The sequence below is a fragment of the Syngnathus acus genome, chromosome 23, assembly GCF_901709675.1.
Source record: "Syngnathus acus chromosome 23, fSynAcu1.2, whole genome shotgun sequence".
In the NCBI taxonomy this organism is placed as follows: Eukaryota; Metazoa; Chordata; class Actinopteri; order Syngnathiformes; family Syngnathidae; genus Syngnathus; species Syngnathus acus.
In genome coordinates, this window is record NC_051107.1 from 3,419,043 (window position 1) to 3,434,931 (window position 15,889).

Genomic DNA, 15,889 nt, shown 5'->3' on the forward strand with positions numbered 1-15,889 from the left:
GTGTCAGCTGAAGAAATCGTGCTCTCATGTGAGACGTTATTTCCGTGGAGCGATTTTGAGCGTGACATGACATTTATTTCTGATTTAAGCCACCAACGTTGATAGCGGAGATTCCCGTGGGTCCCGAGAATTGCTCGTCCTTGCCTATTTTTAGTTTAAAAAGTTCACAGTTGGTTCTTTAGTGAAATTTGAAGCTCAAAAATGTTCATCAAGAACATTTTTTGTATGGTGTTGCCTGTGTTCAAATGTAACTTGTTCCGCAGCATCAAAGCTGCCTTTACTATTTCACCATCAAACGGCAGCGGCAATAAACAGTTTTTTTTAGAATTGTTTACTATCTACCAAACAGCTGCTTGTTGTGAATTTTGTGGCCACGTCGCCTCGCACTCTCAAATTTTTCCGTGCAAGTCTGGGAAAGAATTGTCCGAGCGCGGGCTTGTCTCTCGAAAAACGTGTTAGTCGTGTTATACGTAAGTTAAGCAGTGAGTTATGACGATAGACTTTTAAAAATAGGACTATCCCTCGCAATATCCCAAATTCTATTCTCAGTTCTGTTAACTAAAGGCAAACTTAATAAACAGCAACCATTTGTATTGTGAAGATTATTTCCTTCTGTTCTTAAGTCCTGTAAGTGAGTCATCCTGCCTTAGCTTTCCCTTACGGAATGTCCCTCTTCCCTCCAATGTGGCCAGACGGAATGTAAACAAAGGCGACCCTCTCCTCGGACTATTTTTAATTCCCTTTAAAAAGTTTGGATTGGATAATCCGAAACAACAATTAAGATTACTCAAAGATATTTGAGACAAGGGAGGCTTTCCTCATTGCGGTTTGGGGGAGGGGGGACGGGGGTGTTGTTGGGGTGTCAGATTGGGACCCCCCTCCACCCACCCAGCAGTGAAACATGAGGCTTCACTAGCTGCCGTCATCACATGGCACATGGAAATTTCCACTCAGGCTCCTTGCTTGTTAAATGGGAAGGGTCTCCATCTCTTGTTTCCAATAGTCCTCCTCCTCCTCCCGCTTTTGCTGCTACTTACAACTGCCTTCCACTCACACTTGGTAAGCCCTCTTATCGTCTTACTTTTTTTTAAATATTCCGATTGTTGTAATGCTCTCGAATGGCTCACTTAACATGTGCTTTTTTTGAGCGACGTGATTAAGATGAATGCAACAGTAGCGTTTCCTGCAGGGTGGCGCCGCGCGTAAACAAAGCAAAAATAATTCTAGTTACTCATTTAGGGAATTAAAACAACCCCCCGGTTAAGCTGTTTGCATTCAAGCGGTTGAGTTCGTTTTATTATCCCTTACCTTTCTTTTTTTTTTTTCTCCCCCCCCCCCCCGACGCGTTGTAGAACAAAACAAAAAGGTTCTGCCTGCCTGTCTGCGTGGGGGCACATGGCGTGGAGCTAAACACGCTTCTGTCCAGAGTCGATTGGGAAATGTGGATGGCGGGTTTTTTATGTAACAGGAGAGCTAATAATGTTGTGACTGCAATCATGAGGTCCGATGTTGGTGCTATTAGCGCAACTCGAGACTTCTTTTTTTTTTTAAGCAGCCTAATTTAACTCAATGATTATTTGACTCAAGGTACATTTTCCGTGCACATACTGTATTTATGTAGACAGTAGAAGTTTTGCTACTACAAATAAATTTAATGCTACAACTAACTATGAATAAATGGCCAAAATTGATTATATTATTATTATATATTATTTATTATATTATTATATTATATATATTTATGCTTATTATTTAATGTGTTCATAAAATCGACACGGGTAAAAATGCTTATATTCAAAATTATATATATATATATATAATTATTATTATATATTATTTAGTATATTATTATATTATATATATTTATAATTATTATTTAATGTGTTCATAAAATCGACACATGGGTAAAAATACTCAAAATGATATTTGAAGAACAGCTTTGATTTTCGCAATTGAAGTTTTTTTCAAGTGTCAAAAGTAAATGTCTTTCTATACATTTTCCAAGTCGTCGTATACTTTTGGCCTTCATTTTCTCCAGCGTTCCATTGTGTTGCTTATCTGCAGCGTGTTTACACTGGTTTCAAGCCGGCCGGTATGAAGCAACGCACCCCTGACCACACAAAGACGAGATCCACTTTGGAAAATTTAAGGAACATCTTGAGCATATTTGAGTGGCATGTTCAGCCTATTGTTGCCACTCTGGTTGCTATTAATACATGCAAATATTTGCCCCTGGCCTACTTTACCACATTTTTCCAGTCAGCATCGACCTAAAAGACAGTTTTGTCTCTATGAAACATCTGGAGCGGCACATAAATGACATATTTTTTTCAGTACTGGTCAAGGATATTAGGTCATAAAATGCCACGGAATCCGCTAAAAAATTTAGCAGTAATGAATTATTATATGAGCGAATAACGAAACAATCTCCGTCCTATTAATTGCTTGGGCTCAAGTTATTGTCGAGTGTTGCGGTTACACCTCAGCAATGAATTTAGCAGCGCGGCGCCGAGCCGATTCATCCGGGGACGAATGCGCAACTTGTCAAGACGCGCCTCGAACTCATCCATCTCCGTTTCCAGGCCCCCCTCGGAAGTGTTCATCGAAGGTGGGCCACCCTATCTCTTCTCGTTTTAGTGACAAGCAGCCTTGGAGGTTGGCTGGAAGGGAGGGGTGGGGGTTCAAATTTGTTTTCCTCTTTTCCACATGATGGTCAGAGGTCACAGGTCAACCACAAGGGCTCAGTGTGTCGTTTGAGATCTTGTAAACACGGCGAGATGTTTGGCCACACAGCTGCTCGGATGTGCTGCTAGCTTATTCGTAAACACAAATAGCAAGCGGTGCCGTTGGCCATTAGCGCGACATGCTAACTAGTGTCAACAATGACAGATAAAAATCAAACTTCTTTATCTATTTGTCTTCAACAGAATAACATGGACTATTTGTCAACTTCATACTTTAAATAAAAGGTTGAAGAGCCTTTTTTTAAGGCAATGTCCTTAATAGAAGCTGTGTTTGCTTTTACAGCACTCTGCTTTTGCATTTTTAGTACAAGGCGCCCCAGCACAATGAATTGAAAAAGCATTTGAAGTCATTCTTCAACTCTCTTGGCGAGCCAAGGAAAACCGGGCTGGACGGCTGCCTGAGCTTCGCGCAGCAAAGCGAAACAGCCCGCCGCCATAAATAATACACAAAATGACTTAGGCGCAAGCTTGACCATAAGTTACGCAACAGGTGACAAAGGAGAACTGTCAGTTGCCAAATGACATTAAGCCAGCAAACACTGAGCCATTGTAAGGAGGAACATAGACGCGAGCAGGGTTTAGTTACGAAGATAAACAAGTAAAGCAAGAAAATAACTACTCTGAAAATTCTAAGATTGTACTACCCTGTTTTATTTGGCAGAGCACTTTGCACGGTGATGTTAAATAAATAATCCAGACACCGTCAGGATCTCCCGCACTGAACCCGCTAACCCTTCGGACGAAGGCAAAGAAGCCGTAAAAGCACGGCGGTGCCGTCACGTTAAAGTTTGCGGATCAATGCAAAGCGATAAGAGGAAGAAGTCACAAACAAGGTTAGGGCACATGAGGTGCTGGTACAAAAGGTCAAGTTTAGGTGGCTGTTGTTGTCATTGTGTGACGCCATTGGGAGATTTTGTCTATGTTTTGACGTCCGAAATGAAGTAGGAGTTGTCACGGCGATGATAGATTCCTCCCGCGTGGAGAGACGGTTAGGAGGTGATGGGCGTCACACAAGCTTTGTTTTTGAGGACGTGGCACTTGGAAATTCGGGAGCTGCCTGATTCCAGCAGATGTGTTGAAACAAAAAAGTGAATCCCAAAGTCTTTGCTCACTTATATCATAAGCTGTTATGTCATACGGACCTAGCGGCGGCTTAGCAAGCACGGGAGCCAGAAATATACGTCGTCTCAGACCTGTGAAATTCTTCGAGGCTCCGCGGGCACTGTCAAGTCTTCGATAGAGCTCTCAAGGATTTTAACAACCGACTGAAGAATGATTCCCAAGATCGAGTGATTTTTTTGAAATTAGATCTGGGGTTTCCATGAACAAGAAACTACCAAGGTAAAGAGGCTAAAAGATTGTTTTGACGAAAATGACTTGGATAAGACATTCACCTTGTGAAAATGGCTAATAGGTCATCAGGGACAGTTGGTTAAGGGTCTGCAAAAAAAAAAAAAAACGAGGAAGTGCACCCTTGAAACACTGCCTGTGGTGTTTACACAGAACCTATCAATGGTGGTAAATTCCATGGTGGTGTGTGACTATATATATAGCAATATGGTGTTTCATAACAGGAAGGTGTCAACACAGGTGATGTCCTTGTTGCTAGGTAACTGATCTTCGAGTCTAAGGGTGTTCTTTTTGTTACATCACAGCATTTTCAATTTCCGTCGCCAAAACTGGAGGACTTCGATTATTCATGCCTTGCCGAACGCCGGCATTGTCCGTCGGTATACTTTATGGCGCCTCGTCCATCCCTCGCCCCTCCCCTCCAGCTTTCTGGTAACAGGTGATTGGCTGAGCATTTGTTGAAGTTATCTCAGGAATGTCGGTGGAGTGAGTTTTGGTGTAAATTACCGCCGTGTGTAACTTTTTGGGGTAATAGACCCCAGACTCTCTTTTCAAATGAGCTAGTTGCTAGATCAGATCTCTTTAACCGGCAAGGTGGCAACTGAGGATTCTCGGGAGTTCACTGTATGTTCTGCCTGTTTGGACATTACGACGAGATAACGCCTCATCCTTGACATGTACGCGACCTTGGGCACAGCGACATTCGCTGCGCCCGCTCTGATTGGCGGAGCGGCGGCACGTCCTACTTGTGTGGCGCGTGCCTGGCAATGCAGCTGGCAAAGGAAGATCATGTGACTTGTCACGTGATCACTTCATGCCAGGCAGGACAGACCTCACTAATGTGTGATACTGTCCGACGCTTATAATAAGTCATCATAATGATGTTGTATTTCTTTTCTGAAGAGGTAGTTTGTGAGAGTGTGTGTTCAGAGGCCAGGCAGGGGGTGGAGGGGGTCGATTCTGATGAGCGTGCTCAAAAGGAGAGCCCTGTCCTGATTGGGTGACCGAAGTCCTCCCTCCCCCCTTTTAAAAGCGTCCCTTCTCACCTGAGTTAGAAAATAGCCGCAGCTCCTCGACCCTTCACTTCCCTGTCACCGTCCGACTACTAAAACGTATTTTTACGATTAGATTTTTTTTTTTTTCGCAAGGAATCTTCTGCCTGAGTGAGTATGTTTTGGAATATGTTAGAGATGAGCTTTTCTTTTTAATGGACATTATTTGTTGATGCATGATCCGGCTGCAGAGTCGTGGCGAAACAAAAACACAGCTGCTTTGCACTTTCTCGGCAGAAAAGAATTTTGCACTCAAGTAGTTTGTTGGCTGATGCAAGACATTGCTTGGGTGGAGAAGGTCAGAGGAAGTACTTCTAGAAATGAAAGGAAAATATTTGACATTGCTTCATTTATCTGGCGGTCAGTCGCTAATGTTAAGTGAATATTAATCGCTTTGACTCGTTTAAATTTGAGACGTTTTGTTGCGATGCAGAACTCAGTTGCGGCTGAGTGACTATTTATTAATGCTTGCGAGTTATATAAAACCTGTCTCGGCAAATTAGGTCAGTGTGTGACCCTGGTGACATTTCAAATAAAATACAGCGGCTGAAAATTTGAGTGGAAACTTTCCAGGATACAAGGATTGTTACATCTTATGTTTCTTGGGACACGTTTGTGGCTTTCCCAATGAATCTTCCGCGGCCGCTAGTTGCACATGTGTATTCCAGATGTGGCCCAGCGACGTACATTAAAATGTTATGTGTCAATTAGTCTGACATGGCTAGGCAAGAATAAATATGAAATGATCAAATTGTGGAGGAGGGAGGAGAGAGGGGGGGGGGGGTCTTTAGGTCCAAGAGAAGCTAACCCGGTCAGACAGGTTAACCCTCTTGGTGTTGAAAAGTCAACAAGCAGGCATTAAAAAGCAAGGCAGAGGTGATTAGGCGGATTTCTGGGTACGGTTGTTAAAAGGTAACACGTGTAATCGGCTTAAACGGCGAAGCAAAAGTGTGTTAAATCGAATCAGCGGCGAGGGTCAGGCGGTTTGATTTTCACGTCCCGTGACGTCACTTCATCTGTTGACTGTAAACATGCGACGTGTATTGCGATGCAAAGACGTTTCTGCTGAGCGGTTTAAGACAGTCGGGAAACTTGGAGTCGGGCTCGGGTGACATCATCTACCATAGCGTCGAATTTGGTGCCGATCCAATTTAACCTTGCTCTACAGAGGTTCATTCTCGCTCTAGTCTAAGAGCTCTTTGTGAGTCCTCTGACGCAGCAATTTGTGTTACACCGAATCGCTACATTACGTTACATAATAACGATGTTAAAGTGGAAAATGTGACGCTTGTCTCCTCCCCTGTGGGCCGACGTGGACAAGGGGGCCCCTTGATGGCCGAAGAACATCTTGCATCCCTGACCTAGTTTTGGGATTTGTTGGTAAAACATCTATTTTTGTTTTTAGAATCACGTTTTGGAGATAAAGCACTCAAGCAAGGGTTAAAGGAGCACCTTGTGATCGTCGAAACTGTCAAGTAAGCATCGGAAATCCTCGTCCCGCCGTGAACCACTATGCCGGGAATTGTGGATCGCATGGAGCTGAGGAAAGTCGCCACGGAGGCCGACGACGACAGCACGGACAGTTTGGACCGTTTCACAGAGACCATCGATTCCGAAAAGGCCACCATCAACAGGTGAGCGGCGTGTGCAGAAAAACCTCCGAGCAATTTTTTTAAAAAGCGCTTTGTGCCTTTGCAGTCAGTTCCTGGACGATATGGACGATGGCGAGAGCCAAAAGTTCCTGACGAATGGATTGATGAAGAAGAAGAAATATGAAGAGTATCATGAAGAATATGTAAGGAGACAAACAATTGATCAGCATCAGATACGATCATCAAACTATTTGACTTCAATTAATAAATCGCTTTGTCTTTTTTTAAATCCGAGCAGCATCCAGGCCATACGTCCTTCGGAATGTCCGTCTTTAATTTAAGCAACGCCATAATGGGCAGCGGGATCCTGGGCTTGTCGTACGCCATGGCCAACACCGGCATTGTATTGTTTACGTGAGTATCGACGTAACTTGTCAATGACAATACGAATGGACACTCAGGCATCTACGATGGAATACATATTGCATCATCATTTTTCCTCCTAGACTCCTACTCATCGCTGTTGCCATCCTCTCCTTGTATTCTGTGCATTTGCTTCTAATGACGGCGAAAGAAGGAGGTTGGTGTTTTGGTCACCCTCAAAACAAGGGATCGCATATTCAGTGGGTGATTGTCAACAAATGATTTCGCAGGGTCCCTCATCTATGAAAAACTGGGAGAAAGGGCGTTTGGTTGGCCGGGAAAAATAGCGGCGTTTGGATCGATTATAATGCAAAACATTGGCGGTAAGAAGAAACGATTCGGGAAATAAACGCTAGCAAACGCTAAATTTTAACGTTATGTCTTTTTGCAGCCATATCTAGCTACCTCTTTATTGTGAAATACGAGCTGCCGGAAGTTATTCGGGCGTTCTTGGGTTTGGAAGAAAGTACCGGGTGAGTGAACGTTATGATTTTGCGATCACGATGGGAATATCCTCCGATTCTAACCTATTTTTTGGGTTGCATTGTATTTGCAGTGAATGGTACCTGAACGGAAACTACCTGGTGATAATTGTGTCCATTGGAATTATTTTCCCTTTGTCGCTGCTTAAAAATCTGGGTAAGTATACCTAATAATCTGGATGTCAATCCTTTACAAGATGTTAGTTATCGCCGTGCGATTGTAAGCGATACGTCGGGCATCCACGCAGCTGTCTGTAATCAAAAGTAACCCAACACCGTTTCTCAAGTCTGCTCTGGCAAATGCAACTTTGAGCAAGTCAGCTCCATCACTCACATTTTATGGGCCGGGCTCAGTCTTCATTCAGATAGCTTAGCTAGATATGTATCTCTTGGCATGATTGATAAAAAGAATCCATTTGCAAACTGCCCCTCACATCTTTTATCCATCTATTTTTGGTTATTTGACCTACATCTGTGACCCATATCCTGGAATAGACATTCAAATAGATTTCCAGCTGTTTATAGGAAAAGCAGAGGAAAAAATATCGAAGCTGTCTTGTCCGAGTGTCTACAAATATTTGATTTTCGTTGCAGGTTATCTGGGCTACACGAGTGGTTTTTCTCTTTGCTGCATGGTGTTCTTCCTGGGAGTGGTAAGTTTACTTTTAGAAGAAAAAAAATCCAAGGATTTTTATCGTTCGCGTAAAATCACCAAGGTGACCTTACTATTGCTCCCAGGTGATCTACAAGAAAACCCAGCTCCCATGCCCGCTTCCCTTCCTGAACCACGTCTCAGCCAACTTAAGCACGAACGCCTCGCACGTGCCGGGCGTGTACGCGTTACACAATCGCTCGGCGCAAATTGACTTCTCCCGGGCGGACGTATCCCCGGCCGTCACCGATAGCCACATGGCTTCCACCGGCGTCCACTTTGAGCCGCAGCACGACGACGAGGATATGTGCACGCCCAAATACTTTATCTTCAACTCACAGGTAGGCGTGCTATTTGAATAAGATGTTTTTTTATGAAGGTGAAAAGGTGAAAACTAGAATGTTTGCTTAAGGTGGGCTAGCAGGGCGTGTTGTGTCTTTTGTAGAATTTGTGGCCTTTGTGTACCGTTGAGAACCTACACTAACATCTCGAGTCGACAAATAACCTACCATATGTCTACAATTTTATCTCCAGACGGCGTACACCGTGCCCATCCTGGCCTTTGCCTTTGTGTGCCACCCCGAGGTGCTGCCCATCTACAGTGAGCTGAAAGAGTAAGTGTACACGTTTCCTTTCCAAAACCGGTGGAGGACTAATTTGTCGTTTCTGTAGTCGCAGCAGGAAGAAGATGCAGACCGTCTCCAACCTGTCCATCCTCGCTATGCTCATCATGTACATGATGTCAGCACTATTTGGCTACCTCACTTTTTATGGTAAGACAACCCGACAACTGATCAGTACGTTAGCATTCTTAGCATCGTCCAAATTCAAACGCCGAAATAATATCAGCGACATGGACTCGAGGATTCAATGTCATGTCTGAACAAATTTATATTCTGTTACGTGTTTCACAAGTGACTGTTTCAAAACACAGAAAACGTGGAGGCGGAGCTTCTTCACACCTTCACCAAGGTTTACAAGTTTGACACCCTGCTACTGCTGGTGCGTTTGGCTGTCCTCACTGCCGTCACGCTGACCGTCCCCATTGTGCTCTTCCCTGTAAGTACTACAGAGCAACTTTGCAATTGTTTGCTTGACTCAGAAATAGAAAAAAACTATAAATACTTCTACTTCTTTCTTGTGATACTTGCTAAAATGCCTCAACAAACAGACAGGGGGCACAATTGCCTACCAACACTTTTGCTATCAGCACTTGATTCCATGTTGAGTAACTAATAATCCTCTGATGGTGATGCCCATAGAAAAACCCCCGGATACATTCATTCACATAGTTCCTTCCCAAACATGGGCAGGGGCTAAATTTAGCTTGGTTTTCATCTGACCCACAAGGATAAATTTGGCTGCTGACCAAGAGGAAGTGTCACGACCTTCTTTTAGCCTTGGTCACATAGCAACTTCTGGAGTGTAGAAGGTGCACGCAGCCACTAGGTGGCAGCAGCAGCCTTGTTGTCATTGAGTCATCAACTGAGACAGCGGCCATTGTTGTGAAAACACATCACTGTTTTACATGGGGACTGAGTGAGTCATAAATCAGGGTGTTTACATTTTCGCCTTGTGACTAAGCACCCTCGGATAGACATTAGGACAAAGCCGCATTCACATGCGGACACACTTTCCTTGCATGACATTGTGGATTGAAATGGAGATAATGTGTCTGAGGGTGGGGGGGAGCAAGAAGATTCCCCCCACCCTTCCTTTCTTTTCGCAATGGAAGTTTACTGGATCAGAGTGGACAGTGGAAAAAGCCTCACCTTGACCACGGCGCTAAGGGCGAGTCGGGGCTGTTAGGGAACAATGCGTCAACCATTTTTGTTGCCTTATTTATAAATATTAGAAACCCGACTGGGACAAAACGGAACTAAGATCTCTGAATACTTCAGACTGATTATTACGATCTTATCTTATGTTGCCGCTGTCTTGAGACAACTTTGGGTGTTACAAAGTAGCAAGAATAGATAAAAGAACAGATACAGTCGGCCATCTTGTGGAAGATATTCGTTTTGCCCGCGCTTAATATTGACGAACGAAATTGCTGTGTACCGTGTCAACCTTGGATTCAGGTGAGACATCAGACGGAAAGCGGCACGTTGTCTCCGTGCCAAGTTTCCACCTGACATTTGAGAATCTCTCCTTGAATCCTCGCCGACCTTTACTTTGGTTGTCGACCTTCAACGAGAGATTAACATGCGCTTTGTCTGCGAGCGACTGTCCTCGGCCCCCGCGGTCAAGTCGTATATACGCGAGAGGGCAAATAACGCCAGCGCGTGCGTGTTTCGACGGCACAATGAGCGTGTGTACGTTGGTGTGCGTTCACGTGACGGTAGATACAAAAAAATGGCGGCCGGCTCACGGAGGGCTTTGGCGGGATTCGGTGCATTATGAAGGGGCTTTACATGGAGGCAGACATGTCCCAGTTCTCAGGCTCTGTGAAGAATTAAAAATCACTTTTATGTGCTAAATATCAATTTAAAAACATGCTAGCTTTGGCGTCTCGGTTTCAAGGCCGAATAAATTCGTTTCTTGCCGAACGTAAGACGCATTCGGGTTTGCATCAGATTTTAAAGGGGCGGAATTTACTGACTAGACGTGGGAGTCTAATTACGGTGACGAATGGATCCCTAAGAACATTTATGGTGATTGTTTTGAGCATACGCCAAATAAATAATTACGATCTTTGAAAAAAAAATTTGCGCCCGCCCCGAGAGCATTACACTTTGCTTGAGGTTTTGTTTTGACTGCAAAAGATGAAGTGAAAATGCATCAATCGGGTTGTCGTGCTTGACTTGTTACGTTTTATATATATATATTTTTTTTAAAAAGGGGACTTTCTGGGCAATGTTTCAACGGAAATGAAAGCTGTGCATGTTTACAGACGCTTCCGAGAGGTTTGAATAATCCGTGTGGCGAAATTCAGTTACGCTCGGTTTTACCGGTTTGACTACATTCTCACCGTTTGTAAGTGTACGTTTGGAAGAAAGTGGGGGTTGGTGTCTGACAAGTAAATAGCAAGAGTCAAAAGTGTACAAATATCACACGGTGTACTCCAAAGGCTTCGCGCCAGGTAACAGTTGGGCGCCGAATAGTTTGGAGCCTCGGAGAGAAATGCCCCGTCCCGGTTCGACTTTTCCGAGCCTGGTTATGCAACAGCTGGTGGGATTTTTTTTTTTTAAGGGGGATGAAATATTTGTTAGTATCTCTGATAACTCTTCGCCGCTTGACATCTTTTTGGTAGCAATCCCAGAAAAGCCCATCAAAATGAAGGTCACTTGGACTGGAGAAAGGATGACTTTTTTTGGTTGTTGCCGTATACGCTCGCTGAAGAGTCAAAAGGGAAAGGAAGCGAGGGCAGTTGTAAAAATAAACAATTAACTGTCATCTACGGGAGACACGCCTCCACCCGCCTTCCTCTCAGCGCCTGGCTGATGCAACCTCACAGTTGCCTTGCACGGCGCCGGCTAATCCCTTTCGTTTTTTCTAAATGGGCGCCCCCAAGCCTTGGTTCTCTTTGCTAGCTTGCTGGGCGCTACGGGCTACACCTGATACAGACGACCTTTCACCCACTGGAGGCTGGATCGAGCGGTACCGGGCCTCTTAGCGAGGATCTGTGTGCTCGCTGTTTCTTTTAACATTTTTTTTTTCTCTTTGCGCAAATGTACACGTAACATTTGACACACTTTGGTCAATGCCAAGTGTGGGAATGAGGCTCGGGAGTGACTCAAGACAACCGAGGCTTGATTCATTTTCTCTTTCTTAACCTGCCAAATCCCGATAAATAGAAAGTGTGGGTTTTTTTCTCCCCACAAAATATAGAGAGCAAGTCATTTTTACAGTATACTCAATATCAATACAATGGATCAAATATTTTTTAGTGTTTTTGTGATGATTTCACATGTAAACGCCCTTATGAGAATAGCGTGTGTGTGTGTGCGCGTGTTAACGGGTGTACGTCACCACGACAACGCTGCGCGACGTGTACGTTAAATTATATACCCAGGAATTTTAATGATGCCTTTGGTCGGATAACCAGTTTGTGTGCATGTCTGCGGCGCTTCTCTATAATTTGACATTTTGTGAAGGAAGTGAAAGAAGATTAACTACTTCATTATACCGAAGTAGACGTTTCGGGTATCTGTAATTCACTTCGATATTTAATTTTCTGATGACTTTCTATTTTTACTCCCTCGCATAGTTGGAATTTATAAATAAATAAATTATAAAATAATCATAATAATAATAATAATATAATAAATTTATAGTTTATCGGAATACACGATTCAGTAAGATGCTCGGGTAATATTTAACCTCCCGATTATTTTATTGTTCTTCCTAAAAGGAATTCATTAATAAGCAAAATTGCATCCTGTTTTTTTTTGTCTGTCCAGATCCGTTCCTCCATCACCACTTTGCTCTTCAGCGGCCGAAGTTTCAGCTGGCCTCGGCACATGCTAATCGCCGCCGGCATCTTGTTCTTCAACAACATGCTGGTCATCTTCGTCCCGACCATCCGAGACATCTTCGGCTTCATTGGTAAGTGGACCGTAAAAAAGATAAGAGGAGGAGGAAAAGCACCCATGGGATTCCCACCGAGGTCCGATTAGTAGCTTCGGGTCAGAGGTTGTTTTAGTGAAGAAAAAGTCTACAAGCTTAAAGCCGGTCGCGTGAGAAAATCGACTTGGCACTTAAGCACCACCACATTAAACATATAGCTAATCTTTTCAAGTCACTCTAAGTTCATACAGGTCGTGATACTTTTCTGAACTCCCGCTTTTATTTGATGTTCAGGTTCCTCGGCAGCGACCATGCTCATCTTTATCCTCCCTGCGGCCTTTTACCTCCGCCTGGTGAAGACCGTACCTTTTCGCTCCCCACAGAAAATCGGGGTGAGTCCACAATATGCACCGTCAGCGCTTTCTCAACATATCCTCTTTCCGAGTACATACCGGCAGGCGGGGCCCGATTTCAAAATGTGACTCATCAGAAATTTCACCAGAAATCCCGCGGTGCGTCCTCGCTCCTCCAAAAGCATTGAGTATTTTTTGTTCTGGTCTCGCTCCCCAGGCCGCCGTCTTCTTGGTTGTGGGAATCGTCTTCATGATTGGCAGCCTGACACTCATAGTTCTCGACTGGATCCACAATCCACCCGGTTCCAGCGGGGGGCACTAAGCGAACCACCTCTCTGACCTCCCTGGAGCTCAGTCCCTCCACAAACATATATTTACCACAATAGCCGGATATGTTCTTCAGACTTTTCAGATTGAGTTTTGCTGTATTTTTGTTGTTTTAAAAAAAAAAAAATTCTGGAAGACGCCGAAAAGCATCGTCGCGGCAGTTATGAAGAAGCTGAACGAACACACATTTGTCACCTTCCAAACGGCCGCCTGGGCCAGCCCGCTTCCGCGCACTTGAGGTCCGAGTCCACGGCCCTCTCGAAAAAACCCGGAGCACTTCTTCGCATCGCTTTGCGGCGTCGGACTAACACACTCGCAACCGCTCGGTGTCTTTTTGCTGCTCTCTTCAATGTGAACAATCACGAAATAGAGGCTTGCCAAAGTCTGCACGCACGTAGGAAACCATAACGCCAGTCAACCGGTTTTAGCTTTTGCACGATCAAGCCGCATCAACGTCAAGCATCGGAGACGTTTCCAGTATTACGGCTACGAGGTGATTTGAAAAGTATATGTATATAATTGTCTACTGAATGTTGTACATAATACAGAGAATCTGCTTCGGGCACTTGATGTATGGCTGGTCAATGAAAACAACTACTTTTTTTATAAGCAATTAGCAATTGAAATGTTTTGTCGAGATATAGTACACAAGAAAAAAAAAAAAGTGTCAATCATTACTGTCACTTATGTGATGAGTATTTTCAACTCGTGCCATATGAAGTCAGTCAAAATGATCGGGCCTATCCATGAATGCGCCGGTGCCTTTATTGAACTAATCAGCATTTTTTTTAATCCGACCAATCTTTTCAAGTCGTGCCTTTACCGGAATTGAATTGGCTTTTATTTACTGGTGCCTTTACGTAGAACATCAACGATGAAATTGTGCTCTCGGTGTCACATCCAGCCAAAGTGGACAATATTTACGGATCCTTTGGGGATCTTGATACGTGAAGCAAAGTGATATTTCAAATGAAATAGTGTTTATGTGCATGTTTCTTTTTTGGGGATTACACAAGGTCTTTTTGGACAATTGTATATGCTCTGTAAATAATCGTTATTTTATTGTACTCTTGACTCTCATTGTCTGCAAGAGCGTCGTTGAGAGTATCTTCTGCAATTTGTTTTAGTATATATATATATAAATATAAATATGTATAACATGCATTTAGATTTTTTTCTTGCTGTATGACAGTAGGTTCTTTTTTTCCTTTTATTGTATATTTGTAGAAATATTGCCTGTTCATGTCATGACTTTTTTTGTTAGAATGTCACATTGGAATGATCGGAATAGGTTTTCACTAAATACTAAACACAGTCTGTAGCTTCTTATCTCTTGCTGGCCAACACTGGGTTCAAGGTTAGGCTACCTGTGAGCAATACCGAGGCGGGAAAAAACAAGAAAAGGTCCACCAGGCTCCGCCAGGACAATCAATGCTCTGATCTCACTGTGCATCAACTGCTGCCATAGAAACACTTGGGAAGGTATTACTTGAAACCTTGGAAAAGCTTTCCACAGGCCTTTTAACGTGAAAACAGCATCGTGATTGAAGACTGAAGGGTACACTCTCCTAATTATGCCGCCGATTGCAGTTCGATTGGTTTTTTTTCTCTTCCAGTCACGTCTGCTCCGCCAAAGTATCTCAGGTATTATTAGTTTGCATTTGGTAGTGTCTTTAAATCTTTTGCATGATTGGAGCCAATTAGCCGCTCATGGTCGAGTGGTCCGAGCAAGTATCGGTCAAAATAAAGAACAGAACCGCTCCTCCATCGGTTAAGCCCAACGCTGACGGCAAATTTGTAACCGTACCCATTCAAAGGGCATGTTTTTGTATCTGTGATGCTGTTTCATTATGAGGAATAAAAATGTGAAGAAAAAAAAAAGGCATTTTTGTGTCAATCCATGAATCCGCAAGATTTACATTGGCAGCGTTGCGATTACGTAAAAAGCTTACGTAAACGCCGTTTTGCCATCGTTGCCATATTTCTGACATAAGCATTCAATGTTCTCGGGGATTTCGGATATCGGTGTTCTTGTCTAGCTTGCAAGCGGCCATGACTTGTAGCACCAACTTGTAAAGTTTCCAAATAGGAGGCGGAAAAATAAGAGTTAGATCATCTCTTGTTGGATTAATTAAATCTCAAAGAATTTCATTGTTTGTGTCATTGTAGACGCAAACATTCTTGGAACTCGTCCGATTCGTCGTCTCTAAGAGCGGAACTCGACGTGACTTGAACGAGATGTCACCGTGACCAGAGAACACACTGAAACCACTTACCCGGGTGCAAGATGACACCGGGCTAAATAAGCAAGGGCAAGCACGCAGAGCACATGTCAATTAGTAGAAGGTCGTTTATGTGCGTGAGAAAGCACAGCCAAAAAAAAATCCGGGATCTCTTTGTACGTA

The 15,889-nt window shown here is 43.6% G+C and overlaps 1 protein-coding gene across 4 annotated transcripts; it reads left to right on the plus strand.

The window, feature by feature from the left end:
- The first annotated feature begins 921 nt into the window (after positions 1-921).
- On the plus strand, positions 922-15,348 carry slc38a4 (solute carrier family 38 member 4). 4 transcript variants are annotated; one of them, XM_037243622.1, is made up of 16 exons: positions 922-1,059; positions 6,552-6,780; positions 6,845-6,941; positions 7,037-7,152; positions 7,245-7,318; positions 7,392-7,484; positions 7,553-7,634; positions 7,718-7,800; positions 8,238-8,296; positions 8,382-8,636; positions 8,830-8,909; positions 8,968-9,068; positions 9,230-9,354; positions 12,699-12,843; positions 13,099-13,196; positions 13,375-15,348. In XM_037243622.1, exons 2-16 carry the CDS (start codon positions 6,659-6,661, stop codon positions 13,477-13,479), a joined length of 1,635 nt encoding a protein of 544 aa, XP_037099517.1. In that variant the 5' UTR covers positions 922-1,059; positions 6,552-6,658; the 3' UTR covers positions 13,480-15,348. The 4 variants fall into 4 exon arrangements, with proteins under 4 accessions (XP_037099517.1, XP_037099520.1, XP_037099518.1 ...); XM_037243625.1 differs by lacking the exon at positions 922-1,059 and adding an exon at positions 3,447-3,577; XM_037243623.1 differs by lacking the exon at positions 922-1,059 and adding an exon at positions 5,106-5,257.
- The last annotated feature ends 541 nt before the right edge of the window (positions 15,349-15,889 follow it).

What these genes read in the sequence shown, in the direction of transcription:
- slc38a4 (XM_037243622.1), top strand. Translation starts at nt 6,659, where the DNA reads ATGCCGGGAATTGTGGATCGCATGGAGCTGAGGAAAGTCGCCACGGAG. An exon ending in AAGAGTATCATGAAGAATAT is followed by an intron (nt 6,942 to 7,036) that starts GTAAGGAGACAA and finishes AAATCCGAGCAG; the next exon opens with CATCCAGGCCATACGTCCTT. An exon ending in TGGTGTTCTTCCTGGGAGTG is followed by an intron (nt 8,297 to 8,381) that starts GTAAGTTTACTT and finishes TATTGCTCCCAG; the next exon opens with GTGATCTACAAGAAAACCCA.